This window comes from Tupaia chinensis, unplaced genomic scaffold, assembly GCF_000334495.1.
Source record: "Tupaia chinensis unplaced genomic scaffold, TupChi_1.0 Scaffold146140_1, whole genome shotgun sequence".
NCBI classification, from domain to species: domain Eukaryota; kingdom Metazoa; phylum Chordata; class Mammalia; order Scandentia; family Tupaiidae; genus Tupaia; species Tupaia belangeri.
In genome coordinates this window covers 3,179,772-3,193,657 of record NW_006205995.1, presented here as the reverse complement: position 1 = coordinate 3,193,657, position 13,886 = coordinate 3,179,772, and the positions used below count along the sequence as shown (strand labels likewise).

Genomic DNA, 13,886 nt, shown 5'->3' with positions numbered 1-13,886 from the left:
TTGCTATAGGGTGCGTGCGCTCGCCAGACAGACAGAGAGAGACATAGACACAGAAAGCGAGAAATCACCCCCCAGGGGGGATGGTCATGCCGCAATCCCTTCTCCTCCATTCTCCTCTCGAGATCTTGGGCACGCACGCACACGTGCCCGGCGTGAGTTTTAAGCCACCAGGTCCAGGACGCGAACCGCAGTCGACTACGTGGGAGTCCAGCGACATAGCCATTACGCTAACTGCTGGTTCCCAAGAGGATTATCTCTTCTTGAGGGAAGTACGTTGCAGGTAAAAAAAGCAAATATTACTTTGTGGAATGACATATCAATCCCCCATAAACTGAGTTTTAGAGAGCCATAAAGCAGATCTCAGTGGGGCATTTTATCTGTCTGTCTGTCTGTCTATCTATCTATCTATCTATCTATCTATCTATCAATGAGTTTCACAATGATCTTAAGACAATATAAATGCAACTCAAAGAATGCCCATTGGTAAAATAGCTTTTTTAAGGAAACACTAAGTTGGATGTATAATTGAAGTCAGTTTGATTAAAAATGATCTTATTAATCAAAATCTGGCATTTCCTAGGAGGCAGAGATGAGTAGGGATTGAGATAAGAGCTCTATAAATGAGGAAGAAATGGAGCTGGACTTGATGGACAAGAATGAGATTAGTGTTGTACTAGACAAAGGACCAATACATCCATCCATTTAGACAACTTTTTAAGGGTCAGCTGCATTAAGTGCAGTTCCTCAGGAGCCAGATTACACATGACTGACAGTGGTTTGAATCCAGCTTCAGTAGCTTTAACAATGCTTTCCACCTCTTGAGAGCACTTGAGTTGTTACTATTTTTTATTCTAGACATTCTAATAGTTTTGTGATGATAGAGACGTGTGCATACCTAAAATCCTGATGGGAAAGAGAAATGATTAGGGGAAAAAACTGATGTGACTATGTCCTACTGAGGGGTGTTTTCTCTCTCCCCTCTCTTTTGCATGCATGCCAGTGCATGTAACTCCTGCTAATTAAAGGGAAAAAACCTAAGCAACTTTTCAAATAATGAAGACAGTCATGCCAAGTAGGCCAGATACCCCTAGTTCTGTAACCCTGCTCTACATCATGTCATTCATCAAGCTTGCGCACTTTGAGTTATTTCCTCAGGATTATTTTGAATATCTCACTTCCACTTCCAAATGTGAAAATTTTAACAGGTAAGAATAATCACACATAGGCCCTACTGATACTTTAAAAAATATTTTTTAAGATTTCTGATAAAGTCCTTCAAAGACAGGCCACACTATTTCTTCATCTTCCTGATATGACAATAATCTTCAACATGATTTTCAGCATAAAAAACAATACAGACAAATCCTATGTACTCTTTACTCAGTGTTCCCTGATGATAATATCTTGCAAACCTGTAGTATAATATCAAAACCAAGTTATAGAACATTTCCACCACCACAAGAATTCCTCACATTACCCGTTCAAGCCACATCCTCTTTCCTGCCTCCTTTACCTGATTTGTTGTTTGTTTTTTGTTTTTGCTACAGGGCACATGCAGTGACCATTAAGAGAAGGAGAGAGGGAAAGTGAGAAATCACCCCCCAAGGAGGAGGGCTATGCCACAAGCCTTTCTCCTCCACTCACCTATCAAGATTTGGGCACACATGCATAAGCGACCAGTGTGACTTTCAAGCCACTGGGTCCAGGACTCAATCCACACAGTTGGCCATGTGGGATCCAGCATTTTAACCTTCATGACAACTGCTGGCCCACTTGCACTCCCATTTTTTTTTAAGAATTATTTATTTTATTTATTCATTTATTTATTTTAATTTGACCAGAGAGACACAGGGAGACAGAGAGACAGAGAGAGAAAGTGAGAAAGCCACCAGGTCTGGGACTTGAACTGTGGTCAGTCATGTGGGAGTGTCCAGCATCTTAACCGCCACGCCACCTGCTGGTCCTGCCATCACATTTTTAACACTTGACAACCACTAATCTGTTCTACATTTCCATAATTTTTCCTTTTCAAGAATATTATGAAAATGAAATCAAACAATCTATAATCTTAGGGATCAACTGTTTTTTACTTAGCACAATTCTCTGATGATTCATTCACGTTGTTACATGTATCAGTAGCTCATCAGATTTTTTTATTGCTGAGTAATATTCCATGAAACAGATGTGCCATATTTTCTTCAATCATTCACCTGTTGAAGGATGTGGAAGTTGTTTCCAGTTTATAAATGTTACAAATAAAACTGTCACAAATATTCATATATACATTTTTGTATAAACATGATCTTTATTTCTCTGTGATAAATGCCTGGAGGTGAAATTACTGAGTTGTATGAAAGTTACATGTTTGGCTTTCAAGAAACTGCCAAACTGTTTTTCAGAATGATATAACATTTTATATTCTCATAAGCCTATATATAAGAGGAATCTTGTTTCTCCACATCTTGATAGCACTTGAGTTGTTACTATTTTTTATTCTAGACATTCTTAATAGTTTTGTGATGATATCTCATTGTTGTTTTCATTTTAATTTCCCTAGTGGCTAATGATATTGAACAACTTTCATGTGCTTATTTATATCTGCACGTTCTCTTTGGTAGAATGTCTGTTTTTACCATTTGTTCATTTTCTTATTAGATTACTTGGGTATTTAACTGTAGAGTTTTGAGAGTGTATGTATACAATTTTTTTCAAGATACAAGTTCCTTGTCAGATAGATAGTTTGCAAATATTTTCTCCAAGTCTGTGGTTTATCTTCCCATCTTCTTAACATAGTCATTTGTGGATAAAATATTTTTAATTGGATCAAAACCAGTCTACCACATTTTTTAATGATTCACACTTTTGTGTAAAGTCTAAGAAATCTTTGACTAATCCCAGATCGCAAAGATTTTCTTCTATTTTTTCCTAAAAGTTTTACTGTTTTATGTTTACATTTAAATTCAGTGCCCTTACAGTTAGAGGGCTAGACAAATTATCTGTTTTATATCAGGTGTATAGATTGTGTTTTGGGGGGAAGTCTATTTCATCTAAGTCATCAAATGTACATGTACAGGGTTGTTTGCAGTATTTTTTTATTATCCTTCTGACTTCCCCAAGATCTGTAAAGAATTCTCCTGGTTTACTCATGAAACTGCTCATTTTTGTCTTTTTTGTTTTTGTCCATCTTTCGAGAGTTTTGTCAATTATATTAATGTTTTCAAAGAACTAGCTTCTTCATTATTTTCTTTATTGTTTCACTGTCTTCTTTACTCTCTTCAAGGTCATTGATTTTAGCACTCTCTATATATAAAATATAAATATATATTATATCTATATCATATATATTATAGTGCAATATGATATATCATCATATATAATGTTTATAATATATACATACATGTATTATATATGGTATATATAATATATATAAAATAGATTCAATCATTGTATATCATTACAGCATGTAAAGTGAATTTTCCCAGCATGAATACATTGCATATTAGTCCAGTTAAAGATTTTAGCACTTTTTTGTTTTATTATCTCTTTCATTCTTCTTGTTATGGGTTTATTTTGCTGTTTTTTAAATTCTTGAGAGGGGAGATTAGATTATTGATTTGAGATTTTGTTTTCTTGTCAGGTATATGCATTTAATGCTATAAGTTTTCTTCTCAGAACTATTTTAGCTATATGGGAAACTATTCTGCCCAAACCAAAGAGAACACACAGGTCAAGCTGTATTTAAATAGCTCAAAATGATAATGATTTGAGAGGCACTGGCTTCACTCTTTAGAAGTTTGGGGCAAATTACTTCACCTCTCTAAACCTAGGTTTCATTGTCTGTAAAATAGGATTTATACGGTACCTACATCAGGATTAAATGATAAAATATATCTTAAAAACATGCATATGTGGTATCTTTAAAATGTCACAGACAGTCTCACCAGAGAAAGGAAGGAAGAAACTTTTCATCCAGATTGCATGCTATTCATGTCCCCTCTCACCTCTTCACTCTGCCCCCCTACCCCCAGGACCAGCCAAAGCAAGGCAGGAGACCATCTGCAGCTCCACCATGCCTCACTCACTACTCTGCCCTACAGACAGTCTTTGAAGAAAGGAAGAAAGAGACTTTCCATCAGTTTCCTAAAATTCAAAGCACATCCCCCCAAATGTGAGAAAAAACACATAATATCTCTCATTCAAAGGATCACAAAACTCCCCACCAACAATGAAAAGAAAAGAAGAAATCACAAAAGTGTCACAAAAAGAATTCAGAATATTCATCATAACAAAACTCAAAAAGATACAAAAGAAAGAGATAACCAATTCCAGGAGGTAAGAAAATCATTCTATGATTTGAAGGAGGAATTCCATAAAGAGATAGATACCCTAAAAAAAAAAAAAAAAGAATCAAACAGAGCTTCTGGAGATGTAGACTATAATACAAGAAATCAAAACCTCACTTGAAAGTATTAACAGCACATTAGACCATGCAGAAGAAAGAATCTCTGACCTTGAAGACAAAACTTCTGATTTAGTCAAAGCCACCAAAAAGAATGGGAAAATAACCATATAAAATGAGGGCAACAGGGCCAGCAGGTGACATGGTGGTTGGAGTGACAGGATTCCACACAGTGAGTGTGCAGCTATGATTGAATAGTATTCCATAATGTATATGTGCCACATTTTTTCAATTCCATAAGGAACAATGAGACACTGTCTACTAACTCAAAAGTGACTGAATATGGAAGACTTTCCCACATGGCCAACTGCAGTTAGAGTCCCAGACCTAGTGGCTTCCTTTCTCACTTTCCATCTCTCTCTCTCCTTCTCACTCTGTTCCTATCTGGTCAAATTAAATAAATTAAGATAAATTAATTAAATTAAATTAAATAATTCTTTTAAAAAATAAATCTAAACATCTGAAGATATGATAATAGGGAGGGTAACTATAGATACCAGAGTCTATAGGGGAGGGAAGTGGTTAAGAAAGGGTAAGTGGGAGAGGCAAAGGGAAGAAGCACGTAACAGACTCAAGAATGTAAAACTCTCTATTGAAAGTATTGTATATGGCAATATCCTTGGTTTGATTGTTGAAAATAAATAATAAAATGGGGGAAATTTTTTAATTATAAAATAAATAAAATGTAAGCATTAAATAAATATGTCAGACAGGCAAATTGAATTATCTAAAACAGACCTGGTTCATGGTCCAAAACTAAATTCTAAATTAACAACAATATCCAAACTGTATCCATTCTTCTCTACTCTATCTTTGTCTTCATCAGTCCTTCATTCTTCAAGGAATCTTGATCTTCACTTCTCTGATTTTCGTTAGAAAATCACCTGAACTTAAACAACAACAACAACAACAAAAATCTTCTAAGGAATCTCACTGAAAATTGCTCATGCATACATGTTTAGCTCGCTGTTTCTGAGAGACAATAAATTCAATGGAAAAGACAGAACTTTCTAAATAAATTCATGAGAATAGATAGTTTTCAAAATTACTACAAGATAATTACCAATGGACTTTGCAATTTAGATTCCTGGGCTTCCAAGACAATAAAAAATAAGATTTAAGTTCTGCTCATAGGCATTATTTTTAAATGAATTAAAGCCAACCTTATTACTTACTCTAATTTTAATAACTTACCCATCAAGCTCAGCAGTTTCAATATAACAGAGACCATGTGGCTCACTACTTGATAGGAGAAGCAAATCAGCCTATTAAAAAACAAAAAGAAGAAGAAGACAAATACTTAAGAAGGGAAGATTGGTTGAAAGTCTTCTATGTTGCATCACCCCTCCCCTACTAATAGGCTAATAAGGACTTAGAAACAAAATGAGAGGGATGAGCTCCTTTCCTACCTCTATGTCATACGCCCTAAATCAAACCCTCCTTCTCTATTCCTACTTCATGTGTCTCCTGACAATCACAATATAAGCAAAGGCAGGGAATATCATATAAATTAATAGCCACTTGATTTACCTTTTTGAAAGAAATTTATAAATTCTTTTTTCTTGCTCTGATAATTATTAATAGAAAATAAAAATCTCTCTTGGGGCCAGATGGTGGTAGAGCAGTAAAATGTGATGCTCTGAGGCAATTATACATGGGAAGCTTCCCAATTCAAGTACAGAGATCTTTGGTATGTTGAGCATGTGCATGCCCATGATCCTGGCCTGGCAGAAGGCTGGGGGTAGATCACTGCCTCAGGACCCTGTTACAGGTCATATCTCTCTCTCTCTCTCTCTCTCTGTCTCTTTCTCTCTCCTCCTGTCTCATACATGAAAGAAAGAAAGAAAGAAACATAGAAAGAAAGAAAACTTTACTAGATAGATAACTCTTCAATATATTAATTAGAAATATTTACATACACATATTTTAAACACCTAATATAATCAGTAAGAGCAGGGAAAATGTAAAGAAGATGGGAAAAGGAAGTGAAGAAGAAGACTAAAAAGAATAAAATTTAAAAGGAGGCAAAGAAAAAAAAGAGAAAAAAATGAAAGAAAAATAAAATGAAAAGATAAGAAAAAGATGGTGGAGACTAAGAAAGGGGAAAAAGAAGATAAAGTAGGGACTAAGCAGGAGAGCAAGGCAGAAAAAGAAATGTAGTAAAAGACAGTAGGAAAAAAAATTCAGAAACTGAATAGTTTGCTTTTTTCAAAAATAGTTCTGTTCTTCTGTCTATTGGCTTTGAAAATTATCTGTCACAATCAGTTTTAGAATTCTAGTAGCTTGGGACCAGCAGGTGGTGTGGTGGTTAAGGCATTTAACTCCCACATGGCCAACTATAGTTCAAGTCCTAAACCTAGCAGCTTACTTTCTCACTTTCTCTTTCTCTCTCTCTCTCTCTCTCTCTCTCTCTCTCTCTCTCTCTCTTTTCTCTCTCTCTCTCTCTTTCTCTCTCTGGTTGAATTTTTAAAATAATAAATAAAATAATTACTTAAATAATAAACTCAAGTAGCTTTCTAGCTCATGAAATTGCTTTTCTATTTTATTTCAGATTGCAAGTTTATTTAAAAATAATTATTTTAATGAAATTCTGAAGGATTTGAAAGTCTCAATTGGCTTAAATTTCAGCAATTTATTTTGAGATATTAGTATAATAATTTCCTAGCTATGTTTGAATGTACAATTAACATTTCAAATCTGTGAAATCTTACCTTTGTTCTTTAAAATGTTAGAATTGCCTCATTCACAAGTCCTAGAGGCTAAATTTAGAATTAATATGCTTATTTTATTGTCTCAAGCTTTTACATTTCCAGCTCAAAAATAGGCTCAGGATGGGTGGGTGTAAATAATTTTGCCCAAATTTGAGTAAAACAGAGCTGAACAAACCACAGCAACAGCTCCTAAAGAACAAATGAGTTTGCACTATCAAGAGTCTCCCACAACTCTGAATGAAAAAGCCACAGAAGATTCCTGAGGCAGATATTATTTAATGACTTGTCACAGTGAAAACATGGCAAATCTATAGAACATGTCAAAAGCGTATGCCACTCTTAAGCTAAAACTTACCTATCCCAGATTTTTTAAAAAATTATTTTATTTTATTATTTAATTTTTTTTTAATTTGATGAGATACCAATTCACCAGGTCTAGAACATGAACCATGGTTGACCATGTGGGAGTCCCGCGCTTCAACCACTATGCCACCTGCCAGTCCCACCCATCCCAATTCTAAAGAGTAAAAATATTTTTTGAAAAATCATTTTTCTCTTATTTCCCATATTTAAATGTCCTTGCAGAAAGGCATAGGGTACTATAGCAGTGAGCATAATACTCTTAGGACCTATGACTATACTCCCCTGGGCATAAAAGGATCATTTTAGAACAAAATCCAAAGTTCTCTAACTCTAATCATCTGTGATTGAAAATAGTTATGACTTACAAAGATACCTATTTATACCTAGCATTCCTTTTTGGGGAGGAACTACTATGGTAAGAATGATCCAATGTTGCTGTTAAATATTGAGCCATTGTGGTAAACAAGGGGAGGATTCATTGTCCACAGCTGGCCAAGAACATGTGACTGAGGCATCGCTGCCACCTGGTGGCTATAGCCTCTCCTGAGCAGTGACCCAACTTGGAGGGACTGAAACTGACACTTTAAAAACCTCATGGGTTGCAGCTAACTCTTCCTGCTCTCTATGTTCCCTGAGAATCTGGGACCTTTTGAGCTCCTACCTTCCCTGCCTCTTCTTGTCTCCTTCATCATTACTTTATTCTTTGATGTCCTCTGACCTTTCCTTATTTTCCCACTCCCTGATCCCCATCTTGCCTTTCACTCATTGGTCCTGCCCTGCTCCTGAGGCTGCTATTCTCTTTCACTAACTTCTTCCTTTCAGAATTTTTATTCCCATTATCAAGGAGGAGGGAGTATGAACGGGGGTAGGAGCGGCTGGGGCCTCCAGTAGAATTAGTGCCTGGTGCCCTCATTAGTATGTGTTCAAACTCCTTTTTTTGTGTGTACTCGGTAATGATTCTAAAAAGGAAAAGCAAGAGAGCCACAGTGCCATCCTTCAGTCCCTGGTCACACTTTTACCAGAGGTGCTGGGCCAGACTGGAGCTTGTGCCCACCAACCCCAAGACTGAGTTTTATATCAGGCCTCCTCATACTGACCCCTCCAGTAAATCTCAGGGACCCAATTCCTACATGATCTAGAAATCTGTGTCCCACTTGTAGGTGCTTCTGATGCCAACAACTGATCTTCAGTGAAGGGCCACTCTGTGCCCAGTACTATCCTAACATTTATGTGTAATCATTTATTTAACTCTCACAGAAGTCCTGCAGTGCGGGTCTTGTTGTTATCTCCATCTTACAGATGAGCAAACTGAGGCCCAGAGAGGTTCAGTAACTTGGGCAAAGTCACATAGTAAGTGGGAGAGCCAGGATTAGAACCCAGATATGCTGAAGCATATATTTCAGGGGATACTAAAACAAGTACAAACTTCTACTTCGAGCATTTAACAGTTTACTGAGGCAGAATGAGAAAAGGGCTCCAAAAGCCTTATTAATAAAGTGTTTTAAGAGTAGTGCAAATGACAGAGATTCATTGGGCTAGTAGTTGAGGAATACCATCATGAAAGAGTCTAGATGCAATGAAAGACAGCTCCCCAAGGCAGAGACACTAGCAGGAGTAAAGAATAGCAAAGGGAAAGTGTGATTACCTGAACTCATGGGTGAGGCCAGGCAAACCAACATCAATTCCAACCAGAACCACCTTCCCAAACTCCTTTTCACTTTTGTCTGTCAATAATTGGCACATTTTCCCAAGGCCCTGCCAAGAGGGGCTCAGCTATGTCTTCCAGAAGGAAGCAGTGTTTTCCAGTACAACCCCTTCCCCAGCTTCCCACAGGCAACAGAGAGTCCAGGTAGCTCTCTCATTCACTGAACATCTGTGAGTCCTCAGAGCCCAGGCCACTGTCCTCGTCAGTTTATTAGGCATAAAGTGTATTATGTTAAAGAATAAAGGAATCCAAACTCCAATCAATGATAAAGTCTTAAACCTGCATAATTCTTTAAGGATTTACAAAACATTATCTCATAATAGTGTCCCTTTCTTCTCCCAACAACCTGTGAATGGGTAATATTGTTCCCACTGTGTGGATGAGGAACCTGGGAAGGCCATATCTGGCCTAGCAGGGAGGGACCAATGAACTCCTCACATCCACCAGATGAACTAACGTATCCTAAGTAACATCTATGCCCTTTCCAAAGTCATGGCGAGGGCATCCATACATCTAATTCAAAACTCCATGGAATTTAACACCACACTCATGAACACACAGCTTAGATTATAAAGCTGGAACTAGAATTCAGAATTTCTCACCCCAAATTTCTTTCCTCTGAATCCTTGAAATACAACCATGAAAAAGAGAAAGTGTTTCACTTTGTTTTGTTTTGCTTTGCTGGTATTTAAAATATAATGGTAAAAGAATGTTGGGATAGCAGCTCAATAGCCTGACGGAAAGATAAATTTGTAGAGCTAATTTGAACACCACTTTTGGATCTCCTGTTATTTTTTTAAGTCACTCACAAATCTTTATCATCTACAATATTATATTTTCTTCTTTTATTAATCCAAAAATAAAAATGAAAATCCAAATGGCTCATGCATTATAAATAAAAAACCAGAATGAAATTCATACAGGTGAACTTTTTTTAAAGTTTAAATTTCAGATCCAATAAATGCACATTGAATAGCTACTAATGTGTATTATATGTATCATTAGATTTTGTTTTGATAACTAAATAGATTTGGGAATATTAAGAAAATAATGATGATTAAAAAAAGGGAGGAAGAGAGAGAATAATAATGAACATCCTTATATTTATTCACAGAAAGACTCTTCTCTGGTCAAAAAAAATCCTTCCCAGGACCAGCAGTTAGCGTAATGGCTATGTCGCTGGACTGTCATGTAGTCGACCACGGTTTGCATCCCGGACCTGGTGGCTTAAAATTCACTCCAGGTGCGTGTGCGTGCATGCCCAAGATCCTGGGAGGAGAAAGGAGGAGAAGAGATTGTGGCGTGACCATCCCCCCAGGGGGTGATTTCTCGCTTTCTGTCTCTCTGTCTCTCTGTCTGGTGAGCGCAAGCGCCCTGTAGCAAAAACCTCTCCAAAAAAAATAAAAAATCCTTCCCTGTATATTTCACCTCACAAATTGGAAATTGTTCATAAACAGAACAACGGCCATTTACTTTTTTTAAATGCATATGTGACGTGTTGTACTTCTATATTTTAACAAGAAGCTTCTTCTTCAATACAGCTATGCAAATGTGTGTGTTTGTGTTTTGATCTTTCTCTGGAAATTTCGAACTGTACTATCATATAGAGAGAGAGATAAATAAAATTATATGTAGGGTCTGGCAGGTGGAGTGGTGCTTAAGGTGCTGGACTCCCACATGGCCAACCGCAGTTCAAGCCTCAGACTCAGCTGCTAGAAAATCACACCAGGTATGTGGGCATGTGTGCCCAAATCATGAGAGGAAAATAGAGGAGAAGGTATTGTGGTATGCCCATCCCCTCGGAGAGTGATTCCTCACTTTTCCTCTCTCTGTCTCCAGCAAGCACACATGCCCTCTGGAAAAACTTAAAGAGAATGTTAAAATACACACAATGTATGATACAAAAAAGGGTTTATTTAAATAAATTAGATTGCAACAAGAAGTAACTGTGCTTGAAGCTTTAAAACAACAGTGAGGGCAACTGGATCTCATAATTGTCTCTGGAAGACTGTCCAAAAAAAGTGCTGAAACAGTCTAGATGAGATGCCCTGATTCCGAAGATCACCCCTGATCAAGCTTGGAGTTAGTTCAAATTAATCTTTCTACCCCTATCATTTCCAGAACAGAATAAGTATATTTTGAAATTAAAACTTTACTGTAGTAAACATCTAAAATATGAATGTCTTTTTTTTTTAAGGGAGATTTTTGTTATAGGGCATATGTGCTTTCCAGAGAGACAAAAAGTGAGAAATTGCACCCCAGGGGGATGGCCACATCACAATCCCTTCTCCATTTTCCTCTCAGAATTTTGAGCACGTATGCACATGCACCCTGTGTGAATTTTTTAAGCCGCCAGGTCTGAGACTCAAACCATAGTCAACTACATGAGGTTCCAGCAGTGTAACCATAATCCATGAATGTCTTTTTGTGGAGGAGGAAGGGGAGAGCTTTTCAAACATGCTAAACAGATAAATTTTCATAATGTTTGGAGATGAGCATATCCAATAAGGGTTTTATTTCTATCAGCTGCTATGAAAAGCAAACTAAAGCAAGAATGCTACTATCTGGTAAAGAAGAATGGTAACCCTGGTTCCCAGGACGCCAGTTCTTGTAGAATCAAGAACTCTGCGGTGTGTTTCTCTGTTTACGTGGTTCTTCTAACACAAGTCAGTCTCACTGTGATATTTGGAAATTTCCTGTATCCAGAATAAAACTAGAAACACTGGAAATTCAATCCAAAAGCATTCTTGGAAAAAAAAAAAAAAAAAGGTGTGGTGCAAGGGGGCTTCTTTTCAGGAAAAGCAAATATAAATCACTTCTGAATATGGAAGTTACTTGGCAATATCTGGCATGCTGCTTTCCTTGCTTAAAATTTACTGAAGAACTTGTTACTTTGCAAACTCTAAGTTTAAAGAGATAGAGTGTATGCATTTGAATTAGGTACACCATTTTGATTTCTAATGTCAAAGCTTGGAGCCCCTAACTCTGGAAGTCCAGACTCGAAGCAATTCAGGTGACTGTTCTGGTGAAGTCAGAAGCCTCAGATAGCAGTGGTGGAGGACTGAGGGCAGCAGAGCCAGATTGCCTGGATTTAACTCTTGGATCTCCCATAGGCAAGCTATTTGATGGCATTGTGCTCTGTTTTCTCACCTGTAAAGTGGGACTTGAGTTCCTATATAAAGGAAAACTTTGAACAAAATTACTTAATCAAGAGGCACTGAAGAGTTTGGGGATCTGGAGGACTTTCTTCTGCACTTATCCAAAGATTAAATCAATAGAGCTATAGTTGTTGGAGTCAGAGAACAATGGAGATAAAAATATCTTTTCATTGATAAAGTTAGTGGAGACCAAGCATTAAGTCTGTGGGCTGATGGGTTATGTTAATACTTCACCCCTATTAGAGAGACTCATCTAGCAATGGACACTGAAAGTTCTAAACTACCCTGGCCCTCCCACCCTCCCACTGGCATTTGCTTCTGTAAAATTGAAGGCATTTAAGACAAGGGCAAAATGTACTCTCTGCACATAGGCTGAGCCCAAAGAGAAAGGGAAGGAAGGAGGAATCAGGTCATGCATACAACTCCCTACCCCAAACTCATCAATCAGGGAAATCACTCCTGGGAGAGGGGAGGAGGCAAGGGGGTACAAGATACATAGAGTATTGCTTTGGTACAGTACCTGGAAATGAAAATAAGAGCAGAAATAGGGAAGAGTAGAAAATAAGCATTCTCATGTTACTACATAGCCACAATAAAAGGCCACTTCTGCACTGTCCAGCCACTAGTCATATGTAGCTATTTAAATCTAAATTAATTAAAATTCAGTTCTTGCTACATTTCAAGTGCTCAGTTGTCACATAAGGCTACCAGCTATCACATGGGACAGCACAAATATAGAATATTGCCTTAATTGCAAAAAGTCATGTTGGGCAGCATTATGACACATGGATCTCTGACTTCATGTGAATTTGTCTAAATGGTGATCCATTTTTAAACCAATGCTAATGATGCTCCCATAATGATTTCATTCTACTGGATACATGCACTTATATTTGCCTTCTTATTTTCCAAAGGTTTTGCAATAGGAAGCAAGCATACATACTATAACATAGAAAATATAACTAAATTAAAAACAAAGACCAAGGGAAATAAAAATTAAAAGCAAGGCTAAGGAGCAAGTTGGAGCACAGATATGCTGGAATTATAAGATTTGAGATTGGACTCTTCTTTTTGGATTAAACCCTAAGAAACTGATAAATGAATGTACTTGAGTATAGTATTAGTGGGGAAGTGAGTTCAGTCTAAAATTCACCATATGAGAGTATATCTATGAGTGTCCTAAGGCATGTGGTTTTTACTGAATACCTGGAGCAGAAACATACTTAATGTTCCCTCTGAAATATTCAATTCCAAATAAAATGATAGTTAAATGTGTAGAATAGCTTAATGTATGTTAATCCTTCTATAATCTATTAATAGCACTATTTGGAATAAAATAGTTGCCCCAAAAATTTGAAAGCACAAATCTTAGAATTTCACATATACCCGTTTAAAAAAAAAATGTTAAGGATATCCACTTAGAAGCACCAAAACCCAAAACTCTATCATTTTTTTCCTTAAAAAAAAATTATATATATATATATATATAT

At 36.9% G+C, this 13,886-nt stretch overlaps 1 protein-coding gene across 6 annotated transcripts in view; it reads right to left on the bottom strand.

Moving 5' to 3' along the window:
• ATP8B4 (ATPase phospholipid transporting 8B4 (putative)) overlaps window positions 1–13,886 on the bottom strand; it is a 276,289-nt gene that overhangs the window by 155,598 nt on the left and 106,805 nt on the right. For all 6 annotated transcript variants that reach the window (XM_006168771.3, XM_027768395.1, XM_027768394.1 and 3 more), the window contains one exon: window positions 5,654–5,724. In XM_006168771.3, coding sequence (XP_006168833.1) covers window positions 5,654–5,724 — 71 coding nt within the window. The remainder of the gene's footprint in view (window positions 1–5,653; window positions 5,725–13,886) is intronic.